This window comes from Arvicola amphibius, chromosome 8 (genome assembly GCF_903992535.2).
Source record: "Arvicola amphibius chromosome 8, mArvAmp1.2, whole genome shotgun sequence".
In the NCBI taxonomy this organism is placed as follows: Eukaryota; Metazoa; Chordata; class Mammalia; order Rodentia; family Cricetidae; genus Arvicola; species Arvicola amphibius.
Window position 1 is genome coordinate 63,750,697 of NC_052054.1, and position 22,982 is coordinate 63,773,678.

A 22,982-nucleotide genomic window follows, 5' to 3' on the forward strand; every position below is an offset into this window, starting at 1 on the left:
TGTGGTTCAAGGAACAAAAAAAGCGTAATCACCTCCTTAATTAGCCAGACATCCTACTAATTAATTAGCCAGACATCCTACTATTTTGCTTTAAGGAGCAAGCTTGAACCCTGTGACCTTAAGTCAAGATGGAATGGAGTCTCACTGTGGGCTCCCACAGATATCAAGGTCCTTGGGACCATCTTGACCTTCACCACCAAAATATAAGTCTTTGACTGCATCACTAGATGGTTGGTGGTAACCTATAGTAGCAACTTGGTTTTATTTTTTAAATATTTATTTCTTTATTATGTGTACAGCATTCCTTCCATGTGTGCCCGCAAGCCAGAAGGGGGCGCCAGGTCTCATAGATGGCTGTGAGCCACCATGTGGTTGCTCGGAATTGAACTCAGGACTTCTGGAAGAGCAGTCAGTGCTCTTAACCACGGAGCCATCTCTCTAGCCCCAGCAACTTGTTTAAAGTCTGTTTAGAAATCTTTTCTATCTGTTGTTGAAGAAATCCAGACAAGAAGTTTATAAGGTAGGGTGGGATCAGTAGGATTAAGAAAAGGAGGAAAAGGAGGGTTAAAAGGGTAATATCAAATTCCATTGGGCTGTCAGTGATTCACTGAATTCACAGATATTCACTGTCATCAAGCTGTGTCTTACATTTTTTGAAGACCCATCTACACTTCTCAGATCTTTTACTATAATTGACTGGTTGATACAGAAGCAACATTCATCCCTTAGAAGGAGACAAAGATGATCTTATCTCTGATGTTGGTAAATGCAGTCCTAGTGAATGGTGTAGCAGTATGGCGGCCAGTATATCTAATTTTAGCATTGGAGGGTAAGGATGATCTGAGCCACCCAATGGAGTTCCTGGATGAACATAGATGAAAACTGATGGTAAATATTTAGGGAAGTAATCAGTCCTGCCACTGCAGTTGCAAGCCAGTGGTTATTCCCAGGACTGAGAGAAAGGGTAGGACCTGAAGCGCTCATTTGTTATACCATGCATCTATAAACTACATAATGAGAATCAGCAAGGATTCTTCACCAGGTAGCACTCCTAATTTTCGAAAAAGGAACACGAGGGTACAAGTCTCAGAAAACCCAGCAGGTAGGCAGTGGTAAACCTGAGTGCACAGAGGATAGAGGTGTAATGAACGTTCAGACATAAGGGTGGATCACAGTGCTCAAAAGTCAAAGTATTATTACAGTCTGAGGGTTCTCTAGTGTGCCCATAAATTGTGTCCCTGAGGGTTTATGTAGTCTGCAGTACTTGAGAAAGATATGGGAGAGATAGGGGATGGTACTGGTAATTGGCTCAGAGCAATTAATGAGAGGTGAGATGACCATCTGATAGTCCAGTTGTGAGCCTATGAATGGTGGTCATGAATTTGACCCTGAAGGGACAAATAGCCAGCTCTTTCTGAAGCAGCCAAGCAGAGTATTATTTGGTAGGTGATATGCAATTACAGTGGCTCAGGTTTGTCCCATGGAATTTGCAGGACTGATATGGGTAACATCTTTAAATTTCTGGCCACTTTTTACCGTAGTCTTCTCTTTTGTAATAGAGAAAAGCAACATGGAGGTTAAGCCTCAGTGAAGGAAAATCAGATAAGGGAGTGGTAGGGGACTGAATCAATTCGCCTTTGACAACCTGATATGGTGCAGTTTCCTGACACTGTTAAGATGGGCTGTTGACTAGAGGTAGGGCTCCCTTTTATATTAAACATCTGTAAGTAGTAAAAGGTGTAGACAGGAAGAAATAGAGGAGGAGAGAGGAAGTTTAAACAAAAAAGATTTTCATATCATTTGTGCATTGGCAGAAGTTGTCACCATTGAAAATCCAGCATGTCAATTTTGACTGTTGAACTGTACTGAGACCAAGTTGTTTGAAGTAACAGAGCAAAACTTTAATGATAATGAAATCTGAGTCCCCGAAGGAAGATAGGTAGGGTTGCAAAAAACTCTACCCAAAGGAGTTTCTGCCTGCTTTGGCAAGAGAAAAACCCAGAAGGGCATAGGTAAGCTGTGAGACTTCCAGAATGGAGCTGAGAGACAGGAGGGACAAGATCACAGAGGCTTAAGGAAGTTGTGCAGCTTAACAGGCTTCTCCTTGGGGACGAGCTAAGGAAATAATGTTGTTGGATCCAATAGAGGGAGAGGAGCAAATGTCTTAATAACTAGAGAGCTGTCCATATGGTAGGGCTCCAGAGGGTATAGCAGGCTCCTGAAGCAAGCAAGAAGCCACTTACTTAGTTGGTGAGCGATGGAGGTTGGGTCAGGTGGAGGGAACGGGCACATGATGAAACAGACTCTAGAATTTGGAAATAAATATGATGGGTGACCAAAGTCAGCAGAAACAGATGGTTCATACACACCTCAAGACAGTCAAATCAGCAGCTTGAGTCAGTTTGAAATGTTGAGACATGGCATGGCTAAAAGTTAAGTATGGCAACTTCTACCAATGCTACTTGAAGACAGAGAACTCTGGAAGGAAGTATTGTTTGGAGACATTTGTTTGTTAGAAGGTGGGACAGGGAATGGGGAGAGAAGACAGTAATAGGTAAACCAAAGTTTAGCTTCTTTGATTTGTTTAAAAGAAGCTATGGCAAGGGAATTCTTTTTGTATATCAGTGCATGGAGGTGTACCTTGAATACTATATTAAAGAAACATTGTTTTAAATTCTATCTTTGGTAAACGGAATCCAATGACTAAAAAGTCCAGAGATAAATTTTGTACTTTGACCATCAGAGCAGCCATAGCAAGCAGCATTAGTGGGGGTATCTTGATGTTAACAGTGGCAAAGAATGCAAAATAAAACCAATAAACACAGAACAATGACCGCTCACATACTTAACAAATACCAGTCATAAATAAAACATGCAGTGGCCACTGTCATACATTCAACTTTTACTGAACAATTTCTATCTCTGCTCCTATGTTTATAAAGAAACTTAGAGATACTTCAGAAAACTTAGACCCATCTGCCTGCAGAAACAGACAGACAAAACTTTCCAAACAACCAGAATCAGGCAAGTAGGCTATATTTTGCCTTTTCCCCTTGATGGGTGTGAAAGGATTTGGAATTGGAGGAGAGTTGAATGATGTTTGGCTGTTTGAGGGATTTTTGGTGTCCCATTCTCAGGAATCCACCTGGGAAGCCAGCCAGTAAGGGAAAAGTTGTATCAGGTTGTGTGGTTTGGAGGAGGAGAATGGTGAGGCTCTGGTCAAGCAGATGGAGGGAGAAAACAAATAAAAATTCCTACTTTGACTAGGAAATTCCTTCTCAGCAAAGGTGATGAAGCAGCTTGTTAACACAAGGAACTTGTGGGTAAGGGGAATAATCCTAAAAATACAGGATAAGACTGGTAAGACTGTTCCCCTATTTCAGGAATAGAGAGGAAAGATGGGTTCCCAAAATTCCATCAGTACCGAAACTGGCTCTGAAGGAAGAGATGGATTGCCCAGATATCGTAATGGCTACCCAAGGCTCCCTGTTGGTGATAGTGTTGTTGGGTGAAGGGAGCCAGGGGCCAACTCAGTCAACTATGGCCAGACGTAAGAGAGATTAGCTGAAGGGTGATCTGGACTTGTTGTCCTTCACATGATGAAGGACTTGAAGACAGTAATCGAACCAGTGTCCCTGTTGATGGCATTATGGGAATGGTTAGAATGGTGTATGAGTGTTTGAACAAACCCAGATCCAGTGACTCTTCTGACCACATCTGGAAGGGACCTTGAAGTTCTTGGGCTTGTGTGCCTGGGCAACTGCTATGGGTGGCTGAAAGTCCTTACTCAGCCCCAGGTATTTTTGATTTTTGGCCTTTTTTATTTTTACCATGGTATACCTCGAAGCCCATGGCTATGACTTCTACCTGTAGAGCCAGAGTTCCTTTCTCTAGATGTTTATGTTTGACCTTAAAATAAAGGAAATTCTGGGAGAAGTAGGTCATAGGGGATTGTTCTCTATCTAGGGTCTCACAATCCAGATTGGTATATTGTAAGAAAACCTTTTTAAGGGGTTCTAGGAATTAAAACTGGTTTCTGTGTTTGTCCTGGTTGAACTCTTGGATTTTTTTTTTCATAATTTACTTCTTGAAGAGCAGCTTTGCAGAGCTGGAGAGATAGTCCAGCCGTTAAGAGCACTGACTGCTCTTCTAGAGGTCCTGTGTTCAATTCCCAGCAACCACATGGTGGCTTACAACCATCTATAATGAGGTCTGGTGTCCTTTTCTGACCTGCAGGCAGATATGCAGGCAGAATACTATATAGATAATAAATCTTTTTTAAAAAAAAAAAAAAAGAAAGAAAGAAGACAGAAAAGAGCAGCTTTGTAGAGACTGGCCAGTAGTCAAGTTATAAACTGATCCATAGCAAGGATGCATCCTGGGTTATTGTAATTCCATTCAGGATCCTGGTCAAGGACTGTCTTAGCTTTGACTGGGACAGTGGAATTAGTTTGGTGGATTTTGCCTGCATGTGCTCTATCCTGGTCCCAGACTTACCTGTGCTCCTTGGGGAAAAGGTTGTTGGTGAGAATCATATAGACGTGAAGTTGTAAGATTGGGTAATATACTGTCATTCTTTAATCAAGTTGGAAGAAGTAGCAGTGTAGGTCCCCAAGGTCTCTTCTATTTGAGAGTTTCCATAACGAGATATGTATTCTGAAAAGGCCATCACCCAGGCAACCTTCCACAAAGGGAGAACTGTGGCCAGTTTAGGCCTGCTGGGGCATGTAATGGTGACACTTGGTGGAGCTAGAGGACTAATAGATGCCAGTGCGCTGAAAGTGGGTACCTGAATGGGTTGATTTGGGCAGCCCATCACTTAGGAGGCAGAAAGGGAGACCAAAGAGGCCAAAGTGGTAAAGAAGGGACTGTGGGTGGAGGCCAATAAGACGGAGGCTTTAAGGCATAATCAGAAATGGAGGAATCATATGGCCTGGGCTTCATGGCGAGGAGGAGTTGTTGTTTTCCTAGTTGGCTTACACCACGTGGTTACTTTTTTTTTAAAGTTTTATTTTGAAACAGATTTTGTTTGCAAAACAGCGTTAGCCATCCTGAAACTCACTCTGTAGACCATGCTAGCCTAAAACCCACAGAGATTTGCATACCTCTGCCTCCTGAATGCTGGGATTAAAGATGTGCACCACCACCTCATAGCTACCTTGTCACTTTTAGACATGGGAGTGAAATCACATGACAAAATCCACCCTTTCCAATCCTAACAACGATGGCTGCTAGCCACGTGGCTCTCTCTATCCCATTATGGGTCAACAGGTAAAATGACAGCAAGCAACCTGCTTCTTTTAAGGTTATATATGTAAAATGGATGCATTTTCCCTGTTAACTCAGGTATTATGAGCTAACCCTTTTGTTACAGCTTTTACAGGTTTTAAATTATACTCTATATGCTTACAAAATCTGAGATAAGATTTATACCTTAGCAAATGTTTTAGAGAGTTAAATCCAAACCAAAAGAGTATAAGTATCAATAGTCCCCATGGGGAATGGTATGCTGCTTAATTTTGTTTTGCTCTCCTTTCTCTGTAACGTAGTCATGTGGCTATCCTGATAAGCGCTGGACATTTTGGAGGAAACCTTTAAATAAACACGCTTGGTTTTAGAGGAGGGGAGCCTAACCGACCTCCAAAGCCATCTTTTAACTGAAATGGGGCACCAAAAAAAAAAAAAATAGTCTAATGCACTCATACCTAAAACCCACCAAATACCTATAAAACTGAATTTAGTAAGCTGAGGAAATGAAGGCTTAGAGATAGGAAATACTTGAGCCCTGGCTAAAGACTGAATATGCTGCAGGAGAGAGCTGAGAGACTACCAACTTTGGGTGTGTACACATAGCAGTTGACCTGATCCTTTGCTTTTTCCCTCTCCTGCTAGGTTTGGCTTCTGGCTTCCAAATTGCATCACACTTACAGTTCCATTATTAACAATAACTGAAAAGTCCTGTGGGGTGGAGGGGGAGGGGACAAACCTGACAAAAACCAATAGGGCTTGGTACAGAGAAAGCAGAAATTGAGTATGGGGAATCTTTCCATTTTCCTGATCACTAACAGAATTTGCAATGATCCTGGATATTGTTAGGTACTAGGGTGCTGTTAGTCAGCCCTCTGGTTGATTGTTTAAGGGGTATTGAGACTAAAGTTGCTAGCAAAAGCAAGTAAATTTGGGACCCTTTTGGTCAGCTATCAGATAGAAAGTCTGGAGATTTTCTAAAAGATGAATGAATGAGTAATGAATGAGAGGGTATGGGAGATAATGTTTCCATGGGTGAGAGAAGAGCATGGGATGAAAAATGTCACTGCTGCTTGTTTTCTCAGGTATCCCCAAGACTCAAGGAAGACCTAAGCCATTCAATGTGTCCTTACTGCATTCAGCGGGGGTCATGGGCCTAGTCTGGCTAAGCTGAAGGAGAGAACTAGCACCTGGTACCAAGACTTTCCAGAAGGCAAGGAGTGCATAAGGTGAGGACAAAAACTAAACTTTAGGAGAGGGGTCTTATTTACAAAAAGAATTAGAAAACAGAGTCACAAAAGCCACAGCAGCCTAGAGGAGCTAGGGAATATGGGCAGCTCCAAATGGGAAATGGGAGAAGAAGCCAGGAAGTGGTGCATGTAGTAACTCAGTTGGGCCTAAAGAAACTGCAGGATTGCAGATTCAAGGGTGGGCAGCCAGGGTTAGGGGAAGAGGGCCAGCCATAGCCTTCAAACTCCGGGTGTCTTCATTCCCAAGAGTACCAGAGGGGTGCTCCATGAACAGTGTTCACTTCGTTGAACTCAGGGAAGCATTTACACCAGTCAAAGTGGAAACACACTGAATTGCCTCTGGTGGATGGGTTGCCACGCAATCTGTGAGCCAGAAGATGAGGATGAGTCTGTTGCAGGTGAGCCTGAGGTGAGGGATACTGTTCCAGTGTAGTTTAGACCCCAGGGGAAGTGCACCAATGTGTTACAGCTCTTAGGTGAAAGGCTTCCCAACCAAGTGGCATTGTGAAAGCTCTGAGGGGAAAGGTTTCCTGAATTGGAAGTGTTACAGCTTAGATGGGGAAGGATTCCCAGTGCAAATGTTACAGCTCTGCTCCCATGGGGAAGGTTTCCCCAATGCAAGTGTTGAAGCTCTGAAGGGAAAGGTATTCTTGTAGTTGGGTAGCAAGGAATACCAGAGTCACACCACATAGCAAACCTCAACCAAGAGTTTTATTTGGAGGGAAAATAAAAGAGGGTATCTGCTTCTGCTTGCAGGCAGGGAGGAGGAAGCAGTAGAGAGCTGAGCAGTAGTCAGGGTTTATATAGTGTATAATGGGGGCGGAACTTTCCATGAGAAGATTTCCAAGGTGAGGATTACTATAATGGCATCCCCATTCTGTGTATATCTAGACGATGATGCAAACCAGTAAGAGGAAAAGTTTCCTAATAGAAAGTAAAAGAGTGTCCCAACACCACTGTTAGGAGTTCACCAAGAATATCAAGCTGGCCTGTTTTTAACATGTATGCATAGATTCTAGCACAGACCCATACAGTGTCAGTGATTTTTGCTTTAGTCTCTGTGACCGGTTATGAACTGTTGTTGATTCTGTGAGCTGTGTTCTCATGGTATCTTTGACCCCTCTAGCTCCTACAATTCTTCCTGTGTCTCTTTTGTGGAGGTTCCCTGGTTCCACCTAATTTTTGGCTGTGGGTCTCTGTATCATCTCCCATCAGTTGCTGCTTGCCATCTGTCTGATGATAATTAGGCTACAAACCAATCAATTAGTAAAGCAGAATTTCATTTGGAATCAGATCATTGATGTATTTGTTTGTTTTTGCCACTTGTATTTGGTTTCATTTGTGGTCTCTGGGCTATCCAGTCTCTGTTTCCAGGCCCAAAGGCAATGTCATATATGGATCAGTCATTGGTTGAACATTCCCACAACTACTCCACCATTGCTCCAGCACATCTTGCACACAGAATAGATTATAGGTTAAAGGTTTTCCCATTACTAGGATTCTTTGCTAGGTCACTCTTAAATTTCAGTGAGCTTCAACTGCACTAAGTTTTCACATTGCCCCCAATCCTCTCTCACACCATTTCAATCATCTCTCTTAGTACTTTCCCCACACTCCCACCTGATCCTTCTTGTTCCCATTCCCTCTACCCTCAGTCCACCTGCAAATTTTATTTTTTTGCAGGACCGTGGATTGCAGAATGATAATTTTTTACTTAACACCTAGTGTCTATTCATAAATGAGTATATATCATGTTTGTTTTTCCTGGGTCTGGGGTACCTCAGTCAGGATGATATTTTCTGGTTTCATCTATTTGCCTAAAAATTTTATGTCATTGTTTATAACAGCTGAGTAATTTCCCATTGTGTAAATATACCACATTCCCTTTATCTGTTCTTCAGCTGATGGACAACTAAGTTGCTTCCTATTTCTGTCTATTATGAATAAAGATACTAGGATCATAGATGAACAAGTCCCTTGTGGTGGGATGGTGCATCCTTTGGGTATTTACCCAAGAGTGGTATAACTGAATCTTGAAGTAGGTTGATCTCCAGTTTTATGAAGAACCACAGTATTGATTTCCATAGTGGCTGTATAAGTTTGCAATCCCACAACCAATGGAGGAGTGTTCCCCTTAATCCACAGCCTCATCAGCATGAGCTGTCACTTGTGAAGCTTAAGATGAAATCTCATAGTAGTTTTGACTTGCGCTTCCCTGATGGCTAAGAATGTTGAACATTTCTTGAAGAATTTCTAGTCATTTGAGATTCCTCTTTTGGGAATTGTGTTTAGATCCATAGCCCATTTTTAATTGAATTTTTTGGTTAGTGAAATTTTGTGTCTTAAGTTCCTTAAATATTTTGTAGATTAGCCCTTTGTCGAAAGTAGAGTTGGTGACAGTCTTTTTCCGTATGTAGGTCATCATTTTCTTCATTGACAATGTTGTTACCTTACAGAAGCTTTTTAATTTCATGAAGTCCTGCTTAATAATTGGTTATTTTCATACCTGCACTACTGGTTTTCTTCTCAGGAAGTTTTCTACTATGCCAATGCATTCAAGGCTTTACTTTCTCTTCTTTCAGTTGAGCTTATATGATTTTATGTTGAAGCCGTTGATCCACTTGGACTTGAGTTTTGTGCAGGGTGACAGATACAGGATCTTTTTTGCATTCTTCTACATGCCAACCTCCAGTTAGACCAGCACCATTTATTGAAGATGCTGCTTTTCTCCCCCCATTGTGTATTTCTGGCTTCTTTATCAAAAGTCAGGTATCCATTAATAAGTATTTATCAGGGAATTTGATTTGATTCCATTGAAAATAAGAGTTTGTTTTTATGCCAGTACCATAAATGTGTTTTATTACTACATAATAAAAAACATAAATGTGGTTTTTATTACTACATAATAAAAAACATAAATGTGGTTTTTATTACTACAGCTGTTTAGTACAGCTTGAAATCAAGGATGGTTATACCTCTGGATGTTCTTTTATTGTACAGGTTTTTATTTTTTTAATCCTGGGTTTTTATTGTTGTTTTCTCATATGAAGTTGATTGTTGTCCTTTAAGGTCTGTAAAGAGTTGTGTTGGAATTTTTAAGGGGATTGTCTGAATCAGTAGATTGATTTGTTAAGATAGCCATTTTTATTTTTTAATCTTTCAGATTCTTGAACATGGAAAATGTTTCAATCTTTTGACACCTTCTTATATTTCTTTCTTTGAAGATTTGAAGGTTTTTCATAGGAGTCTTTCATTTGCTTGATTACAGTTAATGGAATATATTTCATATTATTTGTGGCTATTGTGAAGGGTATTGTTTAGTGATATTTTGTTTGTGTTTTAACAAATAAAGCTTGTCTTAAGATCAGAGAGGAAAACTAAGCCACTAGAGATCAGGAAGTGGTGGCAGACACCTTTCATCTCAGGACTCAGGGGACAGATGGATCTCTGTTAGTTCAAGACTACCTTGGACAACAAGAAATTGATCCAATCTGAAATAGAAACAGAACTCACACAAAGGTGATCCCAACAGTTGGGATAACACACCTTTAATCCCAGCACTAGGGAGGTGGAGACAGGTGTGATATGGCTGGACAGAGAGAGGATTATAAAGTGGGAGGAAACAGGAATTCAGTACAATCTGAGGAGGCAGTACGTCTGAAACAGTCTGAGGAGACAGTCAGTCTGAAGCAGTATGGGAATACAATCTGTGGAAGCAGTCTGAGGACAGGATCACCCCTCTGGTCTGAACATTGGTAGAGGTAAGAACTCTAGTGGCTGGCTGTTCTGCTTCTCTGAACCTTCATCTTTCACTCCCTCTGCTTCTCTGATCTTCAGCACTAACCCCTATATCTGACTCTGGGTTTTTATTATTAATAACATTTAGAGTTTTGCTGCATCTGGTACCCAACTTTTGGGGTACAAATTCATGAAAAAGTCTGTTGCCATTGGCTTTGCAGCCACCGGCATAGGCCAGAGCTTCACTTGGCCAGGATCCATACCCTAAAGTCTAGGTTTTCCTTTCTTCTTTCCTGGCGGGCTTTCCCTGAACCCTCTTCTTAAGCTCCTTCCAAACTAGGTAGCTGCCTTGAAATCTTATCAGGCTTATACTCTTCTACACTGCAACAGTCAGACTTAGATCTGCATCATCATCGGCAGCAGATTTCGTGAGAAAGTAGGGAATTCTTAAAGGGAAGAATTAGGAAAAAAAAAACATATTTCTCCCCCCCCCTTTAAAAAATGGGATACACAATTACAACAATTCCGTTAGGTCTTGTATGATTATGCAATACATTTTTAAAAAATGCAACAACTGAATGAAGGGATAATCAACCTGGATTCCTGGATTGACATAATGTTAGTTACCATTTAGATAATCCTTTTTGTCACTGATAATTCTTGGTTCATCTTGTAAAGAGTTGTTTGGTATGAGTGCCAAGATACAGACAGGTCTTAGAAAAACTTAATAAAACAGATCATAAAAATATTCATACCCAGAGCAATTTAAAGGAAAACCAACTTCAGCATTGTATTATAAGGTTAGAGAGGAACAGCCAAAGGTTTTCAAACAACCAACCTTAATATATCCAGTAACCTTTCAGGAACCGCCAAATGATAGATATCCCTGACGCTTTGTAAAGGTGAATAGATTCTTGTGGCAATGTTAGATTTAAGGAGATTCAAGGAAGCCATATGTTAAACTCATGGTCGACTTGTAATAGAATTATCCTTAAAGATTGGAGAGACTTTGTTACAGCAATTTTGGAACCTGGTCCACAGTTTCAATGGAGGGCCTATTAGAAAGAAGAGACTAAGGCCATTGAACAATTTTGTAAAGCTAGAGGTATAGAAATCACCCAAGATCAACTTCTTGGAAAAGGAGAAAGGCAATCCATATATGATGTCCATACCCTGGTTTTATGGCATGCAGCATCTTTGAATTCTTGGTACAGAATTGAAGAATTAGGAAAGAAGATTGAGTCACTTACTAAAATCACACAGGGCCTGACAGAAACCTTCACTGATTTCTTACAAAGATTGACATCAGCAGTAAATAGAACGATAATGAATTCAGAAGCTAGACAAATAATAATTGAGTCTCTTGAAAATACGACTCACTTCTGGATTATGCAGAAGTTGTGGCAAAGGCAGGCATTGAACTACTGAATGTAGTTCACAAGTAACATTCAAGATAACCCTTTGCTGTTGGGAATCTCCTTGAAGGACCTCTAGCAGGCCCCTATGCCAAATTTGATTCAGTTGTTTCCTGTTATTGTAGAGGAAGTTCCTTCTCAGAGCAATTAAAATGCCTAATGCCCATAGTAAGAAACCATACTGCTCTGGATAAGAGAACAGAAAATTCAGGAAAAACAGTAAAGTGAGTATTCTTGGAAACTTCTATGAATGAACAAAGATCAAAATTAAAAATATGAATGAATGACGTCAGTGACAATCTGGTAAGCACAGGTGTGGATGTAAAAATAATTGCACCAAAATCTTGGTATCCAGATTGGCCTCTTCAGGACATAAATAGTCAGCTTTTAGGGACTGGAACTTTACCGCAGGTAAAATAGAGCATGGGATGGCTCAAATGTATAGGGCCCAAAGGACAGAGAGGAAAATTAAAAGCATATGTAGCTAACATACAAATGATGTGGGGATGTAATTTGTTACAACAATGAAATACTCAGATTAACATCATGCCAATCTTAGAAACAGAGAGTAAATTAGCGTACATTTCTGGGAAAAATATTAGAAGGTATTATAAAGAACAAGCACTGACCATTCAGGTTGTTCAAGAACAAGGCACAACAGCTGCTGATCTTTCAAAGGCACCCCACAACCCTAACTTTAAAATGGTTGGCAGACAAACCTGTATGGTTTGCACAGTGGCCTTTAACACTAGAGAAACTGCAGGCCTTAGAGCAGTTGTTATAGGTGCAGGTAAATGCTCAGCATATTGAAAAATCAACCAGCCCTTGTAATTCTCCTGTATTTGTTATTAAAAAGAAATCTGGAAAATGGAGAATGGTACCCACTTAATAAGTTGATTCAGCCAGTGGGCTCTCTACTGCCTGGAATTTCTTTGCGTTCTCTACTAACTAAGGATGACCTCTTATACTTGGTGATTTAAAAGATTGTTTTTTGTCTGAATCTGTCCTACTGCATATCTGTAATTCTTTACTGTCCAGGAGCATTTCTTAAAATGTTAAGCATTTCTTAAAACCTTAAGCTGCACCATTACTAGGGGAAATATGGTACTGCCTGCTTGCCCTGCCCAGCCCAGTATGGCAGAGCTGTTCATTGCCTCTGAGAGCCATGCCCACAGCCACATTCTCAGGCACACAGAATTATGAATAATAAAGAGTTATTTATTTAGGGATAGACTCACAGATCACAATGCTCTGCTAGAACGAGGAACAGCAACTGAATCCCACAGCCAGAAAAGAGGCGGAAGCAAGAGAGAGAGCACACACTTTATAGCTGCATTTACAGTATAAGAGACCATGTGGGCTGGTATCTTAAATGCTATTGACTGAAGGAGCAGAGCGTGCTACCACAGAACCTCCCCCTTTTGTTTAAGAGAGTTCTAAACCCAATATAAAACCATATACACTATGAACAGATATCAAGTATAAGATTAGAATTACAATCAGCATAAACAATATTTAGCAAGGAATGTATGCCAAATGTTTTAATAAACATTCTATCCTAAGGAGTCTAAGTCTTGTATTGGAAATGGCTTGGCTAGATCCTAAGAGGGTGGTAACTATGACTCTCTATTGTTCAACCCCATCGAAGACCTGGGCAGGGAGATAATATTACTTGAGCAGGCAGGAAGTACAATCAAGCAGCTTCCAAAGTGAGCAATATATGACAAAGACAATTAGTTACCTGAGCAATCACCCAAAATCTCACTTGCAACTTTGAAGCAACCAACTCTAGTTAAGGCCTAGCATAACTGACAGACCATTATTAGAGGCAGGAAACTTTTCAGAACCATCTTATCCTGTCTTGACAAGATTTAACAGTCTTTTTCTTTGTGTCCTGCTTATCCATTTTCAGATACCATGTACTTTATCAGTGCTTGAGGTATGGGCAGTTCCTTGCCCAAAGACCAATTGTGCCAAGAAGAAAACAAACTCTGAGTGGAGTGTCTTTGGTGCTCAATGTTCTCTTGGGAATAGATTGGTGTTATCAGGAGCAATCATGTCTCATGTCAGTATAGCCCTAAGTCATTTAAATGCCATATTCTGAAGGTCCCTACAAGATTTGTAGAATATCTAACTGAAGTATATCTCTATATATCTAGAAAAGCTAACTAACATGACTATAAGCTTGACTATAGATGACTATTAAACTATATTTTTTCATTATACATTATATTTTTAAATGAGCTACACAATCACAATACCTTAATCAAGAGCAGAAATAATACATATAACAAAACTGACCTTAAGTTTGCATTATTAAACCAAGATCCATACCAATGCAAATCTCTATAGCATCTGTTCACATTTGTTCTATGGCATTACAGTTTTTACTAAGATTTTCTTATCACATGACATTATTTTGTAAGTTTTTCTTTTTTTTTAGTATTCTTGTTGATAAAAATTACTACTATTAATGTATTTTCTTTTAGTTGGAAATGGAAGTTTGCTCGATTTGTGTGTTGGACATAGTCTAGTACTCCCTAGCCCTCTCTATCTAATTATTATATAAAATGCTGTATTTTTTTGTGTTGTGACTGATAACACTCTGGTTTTTCTATGTATTCTCTACCTCTAATTATGATCTGTAGTGCTGCATGAGTGAATGATGTTTATTACTTCATAAACTTCTTCCTGTGCCCTTTCTTCATGATTTTTTAGGAGACAATGTCTCTTGGTGCAAAGATCAGGTTCATAGTCATTTTCTTTCTCCACTCCAAATATATCCTGTGATTTCTCGTCTATAGGAATGTGGAAAATTTTCTGATATCATTTTGATTTCAAGCTCTTTTTATTTGGTTTGGCATTGTTCAGAGTTGGATTAATTTTAGCTTTGTACTTTTGACACCTTTATGTGAAATTTCATCAAGGATTCCCATCTTGGTTCCAGACACAGAAACTCAGAGGAGACCAACAAGAAGAATGAGTGTTTTTCAGGTAAATGCTCCTGAGGTCAGTGTTGTGTTTACATTTCTATGATATTTATTTTATTATTAAAAGCATTCTAGACTTTAATTCTGTACCTCTGGTAATGTTATCTAAAGTATTTCTTTTGTATGATTTATGTTCTTTTTCCACTCTGATAATCATGAGTAAGTCTATAGATTTTTTTCACATGTATTGAATAGCACTTCACATTATATTTTCATTCCATGTTTTACTTCGAGGACATAAATTCTTTAAGACCTGTAATTCTTAAAATAATCTATTGCAAATGATACCCAAAGAAATATATTGGTGTCCAATATCTACATAGGATAGACGTTTGTCCTTTTATATTAGTGATGAAAGATTGCATTTCTGGGATGGTCAGATTTTCAGATCCAGAAAATGAATGTGGACATGCAAATATATGGACTTTTTAAATTATGCCACTGAGCCATTTATGGAAATGTAGAATTAGAAGAGCTTCACTGTCTTGAATTCCAATAATACATATATCAGCACCCTAGAGAGTATCGGTGATGAAAGGAATAGTACACTCCTGACCGATTAGTTCTAGCCTCTTATTGGCTAACTCTACATTTTGACTAACCCATTTCTAATAATGTTTGTCACCATGCGACTGTGGCTTACCAGGAGAGATCCAGCATGTCTGACCTGGTGGCTGGCTCCATGGTGGCTCTCTCAGCCTGCCTCCTTCCCAGCATCCTGTTCTGTCTACTCTGCCCACCTAAAGGGTGCCCTATCAAACGGCCAAGGCAGCTTCTTTATTCAACCAATGAAAACAACATATAGAAAGAAGTTCCTCCTACACCAATGCAGATTGTAGTATGCTAGGGTTTTTTTTTTTTTTTGACATTTACATTACCCAGTGATGATGGGTGTGTGTAACATGAAGGGAGCCAGGTCTGTTTGTTTGGGTTTCTGTCCCACCCGGTACCCCACACTGTTTAGCCCCAAAGATAATCACACATAGGTGTCTAAAGTTATAAAGCTGATTGGCCCATTAGCTCTCATCTCTCACTGGCTAACTCTCACATCTTGATTAACCCATTTTTCTGATCTATGTTAGCCATGTGGCTTAATACCTTTTTCAGTGGTTGCAGATCACATCCTGCTGCTTCAGTGGTCTGGGCAGGAGTGGGAGGAATCAACTTCCTCCTTCCCAGAATTCTCCTGTTCTCATTACATCATTTCTACTTCCTGTCTGGTTTTCCCACCTATACTTCCTGCCTGGCCAATCAGCATTTATTTAAAACATCATTGGCAGAATACAGACAATTCTCCCACACCAGGTGTGTTACTAACTGAAATTCATCTGAGGCGAAGTCCTTATCATATCATTCTTAATTCTCAATTGTAAGTTGTTGTCAATAGACCAATGTTTTAATTCTTCAGACCAATTGTTTTAATATTTCAGTAGGGCATAAGCATCACTGTCTCTACCTTTGTGTTGTATCATATGGCATATATTAGCAAGAATTTTCTGGAGAGAATTGAATTGGTGCTATACATAAGCCATCAATTTTGAAGAATCATCAAATGTCCTACTTAATCACTTTACTCTTTGCTCTTGGTAGTATAAGGCTCCTCTACCTTGTTTTTCTTCTTCCTGAAGCTTTGTATTACATAGAGTGAGATTCCAAAATATTGTGGTGATTTCTACTTCTCTTTTACAGCAAGATTTTATTTAAGTATATGAATGTTCTTTTGCATAATTTTATGCAAACTGCATGATACATTATGTGAATCCCTGAGGTCAGCACCAAAGCCTTGACACTTGAGTCAGAGACTGTAATGAGCTGCCATGTGTGTAGAGAAAATTAAATTAGATTTCTCTGCAGGAACAGTAAGTGCCTTTACATGTGGGCCATTTCCCTTGCCCTAAGATTTACATTCCTGTTGTATGTTTGTGAGACAGATAGTACAGAACCTGGCATCTTCTAGTTTGTGGGTAATGAAGGAAGAATTATAAATGACATTTAAAATCCTGCTAGATGACTGAGCTCAGATACTGAAGAAAAGAATAGAGTTGAAATTAAAAGGCTTGAGTTTTTAATTGAGCCAATCTCTTGAATAATAATGTATTCAAAATTAATGAAATGAGTGTAATTCTCAAAAACTTAATACATTAACTTCAATTAGAAAAAATGTTTCTACTTTCTATGGATGCATTGTTCCATGCCGCTATTTATTTACACATATATTTCTAGCTATTCTATAGTGAAACACCATACGAAATTTATGAAATTATAATTATCTAAACTGTTGTGTCAATTTTCAAAAAATAATACATTTAATTTTGTCTATTGCTGCTTTTTTATTTACTTAATGGTTGTGAAAAAGTATTTGAGTCTATTGTTTAGAATATTGGATGCATACACTGATGGTACACTCCTTACTGTTTAAAGAAAACACTGATTTAAATTCATAAAAGTATTTGCATTCCATATTCTATTCCTTTTTATTAGAAAGGGTGCAGCACTGCATTTAGGTCTCAGGATCTCAACTGAACATGTTAGAATATAGTATGATGTTACTCAGTTGCAGATAGGATCAATTCAGTTTTCATAGTTTAGCAAAGTTGACACTTGTAGAATTTGGAAGCACAGTTCAGTTTTGCTCACCATAACTTGTCCATCTTATATTGGCCCAAGGATCCTACTTGATATTAACACATACTTCATAAAGGTAAATTCCTGCATGAAGACCTCACAAGTATGTGATATTCCCTAAAAGTTTGCTCATTGTGAAACCATTAGGTCATTTTTTTTATAGATATGGAAAATACAACATAGACAATGACTTTTTGAAATCATCTATGAGTATAATTAAATTTAAGTTTTATTTTTTTGTAAGTGGGTGTATTTGCCTGAACATGTAAGTGTGTATTATGTAAGCCTCCTATCTGTTTAGTTTAGAAGCGAACATGAGATTTCATGGAATTGGGGTTAAAGTCTGTTGTGTGGTGCTATGAATGTACTTGGAACCAAACTACATTTTAAAGGATTATAAGTCATTACTGACTCCAAACAACAGAGACCATTTTCAAATGTGATTATAGGAAATCTTTTATCTGCTGCTAAGGTCTTAGAAAATGTCAGGAAATTCATGAAGGAGAGAGACCGTAAGATTGTAAGCACTGTCAGTCTATACATTGTGATTAACAACTAACACATTTCTTTAGCCCTTATAGGAAATTTTGAACAAATTTGAACAACTTGTCTCTGAACAAATGCCATGCCTTATCAATGTCACGGAAAATATCTGTAGTTCTTCAGCCTCTTTTACCTAGGAACGTATTTTGTCCAGCCACACATAGTATATAGATAATTTTCTATTACAGACTCTGTTAACATTCAGGGATGTGGCTGTGGATCTCTCGCAGGAGGAATGGGAATGTCTAGATCGTGCTCAGAAGGCATTGTACTTGGATGTTATGTTGGAGAATTATAACAATCTAGTCTTTGTAGGTAAGAATGCTTTTTTTCTAGAATTCCTGATTCCTCATTTGTATTTACCTACTTTGTTTAATATGTAATCTATCTTAACTGTCTAGACACTTCCAGAAATAATGGAAATTCTGGTTATTCACCTCATTTTTTTCATGGTGCAGTTTATATTCTGTGTTCCCTAGAAGTGTAGATAATGCTATATTCTGTGTGATCACTCTAGCTGCTCCTATCTAGTTTAAAAGAAAATATGAAAGTTCAAAGGAAATTGAATATTCAGAGCATAGAAATATATTGCATTACACATAATAATTGGAATATTTTTATGTTATTATTGAATTAAACTATTGACCTATTTTTGATTTTTAAATTTCAGGAGGTATAAATAATGAGAGCTGTGGGTAGTGAGCGTGGCTTTTTGTTTATTATTTAGTTTTTGAGATGTATTCTCTATGTTTAACCCTGAAAATGCATAATTTAATCATAACAATGTGAATACTGAAGCAAGAGGATATGCTGAATTCCATTACAGCCTGGGTTACATAATGAGATCTTAGCTGACCAAAGCTACCCAGTGTGACTCTGTCTCAAAAACATGTACAAGAAAATAGAGGAACATTGTTCAGCAGGAGGTCCTCTATTTATTGCTTGACCACTATTTGTCCTATCTTCTGCAAAGTACACAGTATAGATAAAAATGAGGTTACTGTCAGTTCTTGTGGTTTGATATAGATCAGAGTTGAGGTTCTTCTGAACATTGGTTTAGCCATGTGAAACAGAGAAGACCTAGGGTGAGAGCTCTATCCCTGAGAATTGCTAGTTATATTTTTTTAAAAAATTTAAGGCAAATCAGTTAAGTGTCTTACTCATGCATTAATCCCTGTCTTCCCTCATTGTGCTATTTTTTTCAGGCAACCATTGCATATGTTCTAATTATGAGAAAGTCTTGGATCAAAGCTCAGAGCACATTGTACATCAGCATGTATATACCAAAGAGAATCCTTATAAATACAATGAGCCTGACAAAGGAATTCATGAATTCTCCAAGTATAATCATAATGCTAGGGATAGAACAAAAATCTGCAACAAGTACATACTTGGTAACCACCAAGACTCTTCTGTTGAATCATTACACTTATACAGCCATAAATGTGGAAACCCTGAAGAAGAAGCTTGCAAAATTAATGACTGTATAAATGGTTTAAATTTGTGTTTCATCATTAGTCAGAATCAAAGAGTACACACAGGACAGAAAGAACACAGAAATACAGAGAATGATAAATGTTTTGACTCTAAGTATGAACTCATGCTAAAAAGAACGAATAGTGCGAAGAAACCTCACCAAAGCCATAAATGTGGAAAATGCTTCAAGACAGACTCAAGCCTTAGTAGATATCAGAGAGGTCATAATAAACAGAAATTCTGTAAATGTACACAATGTAGTAAATCCTTTCTACATTTGTCACAAATCAAAGTAAACTGCAAGTTCCATTGTGGAGAAAAAACCTACAATACAGAGTGTCCTAAGTGCTTTTCTCATACATCAGAATTTAAAAGACATTGCAGATTGCATTCTGGAGAGAATACCTACGAATATAGGGAATGTGACAAATCCTCTATCAGTACCTCAGAACATAGAATGCACACGAAAGTTCTTACTGGAGAGAAACCTTACCGATGTAGTGAATGTGACAAATCCTTTACCAAGAAAGACCATCTTAGAACTCATCAGAGAATTCATAGACAAAAGGATACATATAAATGTAATGAATGTCACAAATCCTTTACCCAGAAAAGCAGTCTTAGAACACATCAGAGAATTCATATAGGAAAGAAACCTTATAAATGTAGTGAATGTGACAAATCCTTTACCCAGAGAGGCCATCTTACTAATCATCAGAGAGTCCATACAGGAGAGAAACCTTACAAATGTAATGAGTGTGACAAATCCTTTACCAAGAAAGACCATCTTAGAATTCATTATAGAATTCATACTGGAGAGAAACCGTATAAATGTAATGAATGTGAGAAGTCCTTTACCCAGAAGAGCAGTCTTAGAACTCATCAGAGACTTCATATGGGAGAGAAACCTTACAAATGTAGTGAATGTGATACATGCTTTACCCAGATAGGCCACCTTAGAATTCATCAGAGAATTCATACAGGAGTGAAACCTTACAAATGTAGTGAATGTGACAGATCCTTTACCACGAAAGACCACCTTAGAATTCATCAAAGACTTCATACTGGAGAGAAACCTTATAAATGTAGTGAATGTTACAAATCCTTTATCAGTTGCTCAAATCTTAGAAAACATCAGCGAATTCATATAGAAGAGAAACCTTTCAAATATAGTCAATGCAAAAACTCATTTCCCACAGAAATCACCCTGAGAACACATCAAAGAATTTATAGAGGAGAGGAACTTTATAATGTAATATATGAGGAAAACCCTTTTTTGTCTCTCAAGTCTACAGAAAAATCTGAAAATTCACACAGGGTAGAAAAAGTTTCCATAGCAAATATTGTGGCATAATCTTTATACTCTGCCTCAGCAAAACCTGAAGGATATACTGGTATATGGCAATTTCTTGGAGACTGTATTCATCCATATTGGATGAGAGCTGACTAAGACAGGAAATACACACCTCAAAATAAGAAATTCACTTCAAGAAATTCCTGAAACTGACAGGATTCAGTATGCTTAACTCAAATGGAAAAACTCAGATCATACTGCTCAAATTTGACAAAATGATCCACCAAGATAGTATGCTCTTTAACTTAAAGAAATGCCTACAGGTGTACAGTGTGCTCCAGGTGTCCTGAATTTATATGCTGTATCCCGTGCTGATTTGAAGCTTCATGGTTACAACTGTCTTTGAGTCCCCTGTGCTTCAGTAAACATCACTTTCTCATATTCCTCTAACCCCAAAATAAAGCTGATTGGTTCAACAAGTTTGGCTTGGTTCTTTTTTCAGTTCCTTGTTGGGGTGAGTAGCTACCTGTGTATGTTCCATCTCCCCGGGAATAGGGTCTCATTAAATATGTTCTGAAGTAATTGTTCCTTGAAATTTGTGGTACGATGGAGAATAGATTTTGGAGAGAAAGCATTTGAGTCACCAAAGTAAGTAAGCCTGGGTCAGTGAAACACATCATCCAAACTGGGCTGTGTCCCTTCATGGCTCCGAATTACACATGATTCAACAAAACACACCCTCAAAACAAGGCTCCCCATGGTCTAGTAATACACACATTGTGGTGATCTGTTCTACTGTGTAACGCCTGTGCCTGCGTTACTTTCAGTAGTTTGTGCTCCACTGTACCATATGCAGGCCAGGCAAGGGCCTGGAGATTGAAAGAACACACAAGAGACCTGGGTCATTTGAAAGGAGATCAGCCATATACCATTTATTTAAAATTAGGAAAAACCTTATATACCTATCTGCTGCAAAAGGAATTTCCCCCAGGCAGGTGGGAAATTACCACGCCCAAGAAGGAGTAAACAATTAGTAATAGCTATTCACCAGGCAGGGCAGAGGGAGCACAGGAACAAACAAGATGTTTTAGCTGACTGGCCAGAAACTGTCCTCAAGATGAAACCCGGGGGCAGGGGTAGACCCATGGGCCCTACACTGCTGTACTTTAGAGTTCCATTCTACAAGCCCCAAGGAATACATTGAATTTCAGTTCTTTTTGTTAAATCATTTAAAGAATGCTATTATAGACATCCTGGAAAATTCATCATGAAACATCATAAGGCTTTACAAAGGACTCATTTTGAACTTAATGTCATGGGTCAATCTTTCTGCACCTATCATGAAAAAGTATGAAGTAGACGCAATCTCCATTCTCATGTTAGCTTAGAAATCCCCAAAAATGTGCTGGAAAATTCTTTTGAAGAGCTGAGAACGGCTGAAAAATATTTAGTCCAATTCCAAAGCATTATATTGATACTAAAAGTAGGAAGACGCAGAAATTTCCGGCCTTAGACAAAACAGTATATTACAGTGGGCAAAACCATCCTATTACGTAAAATTTTCACAGATTTTAATACGAGAAAGAAGTTATATTCAACTCATAAGAAAATATGATTGGGGAATTCTCAGTATTGGAGACATACGAGCTAATACAACCTTGAGTAAATTCAAGCTGTAGGTTTCAAGTAGTCATACTTTGTATTAGTTGCTGGTGTGCCAGGAACATTGAACCGTAGAAATCTAACATAACTTTAAAGCCATTTCTGACAACTCAGTCTCAGCAGTAATGGTTCCCCTCTGGGAACCAAGGACCTAACAATTGCCCACACACCTAACAATTGTTGGGAACTTTACATCATCTCCGTGAGTCCTCCAAATAGAACTCAGTTATTGAATAGGGGCAAGATAACCCTTAGATGTTGACTCAGTTCCTGAGAAACAGGGTCAAAGTGACCTCTTACCTCATCTGATCTGACAACTGCTCTCCAGCCAATTATTGATAATAGCCCCTTTGAATAAGCCAATTATAATAGTCAAAGAACAACCCCCAGACACTCCTCTTTGCTTCTATGGCTTTTCCTTTAAAAGTTGTCTGTACCACCTATTCGGGGTCTTTTTGGCCTTTAATGCTGAAAGACCCTGTCATGACAGAATTAATAAAATCCTCTTGCTTTTATATCAGCTGTGGTGTGAGAGGTGGTCTCGGGGAGGGTCAACAACTCCTCAGTGTTTGGACTCTTGGGTCCAACAGAACCTGAGACAGGAGACAGTGGAAAGTTAGACCTCTGGCCTCCCCCCGCCCCCGCCGCCAAAATATGGTGATTGCAATCAGATGAATAGACCTGGGATCCCAATTCAGGTATTCAATGAATGAGTTCCCTCTGCTTGAAGACCTTTAGATCA

At 38.8% G+C, this 22,982-nt stretch overlaps 1 protein-coding gene across 16 annotated transcripts in view; it reads left to right on the forward strand.

Annotated features, from left to right (window-relative positions):
* The window catches only part of LOC119821210 (zinc finger protein OZF-like), a 31,668-nt gene extending 10,611 nt beyond the window's left edge, over positions 1-21,057 (forward strand). For 3 of the 16 annotated variants that reach the window (XM_038340108.1, XM_038340109.1, XM_038340110.1), the window contains 4 exons: positions 6,333-6,476; positions 14,598-14,659; positions 17,997-18,123; positions 19,014-21,057. In XM_038340108.1, the coding sequence (XP_038196036.1) occupies positions 14,630-14,659; positions 17,997-18,123; positions 19,014-20,638 (1,782 nt within the window). In that variant the 5' untranslated portion in view covers positions 6,333-6,476; positions 14,598-14,629 and the 3' untranslated portion in view covers positions 20,639-21,057. Of the gene's footprint in view, positions 1-6,332; positions 6,477-14,577; positions 14,660-17,996; positions 18,124-19,013 lie in introns of all 16 variants that reach the window. The other 13 variants (XM_038340113.1, XM_038340114.1, XM_038340111.1 and 10 more) reach the window with 12 other exon arrangements.
* The last annotated feature ends 1,925 nt before the right edge of the window (positions 21,058-22,982 follow it).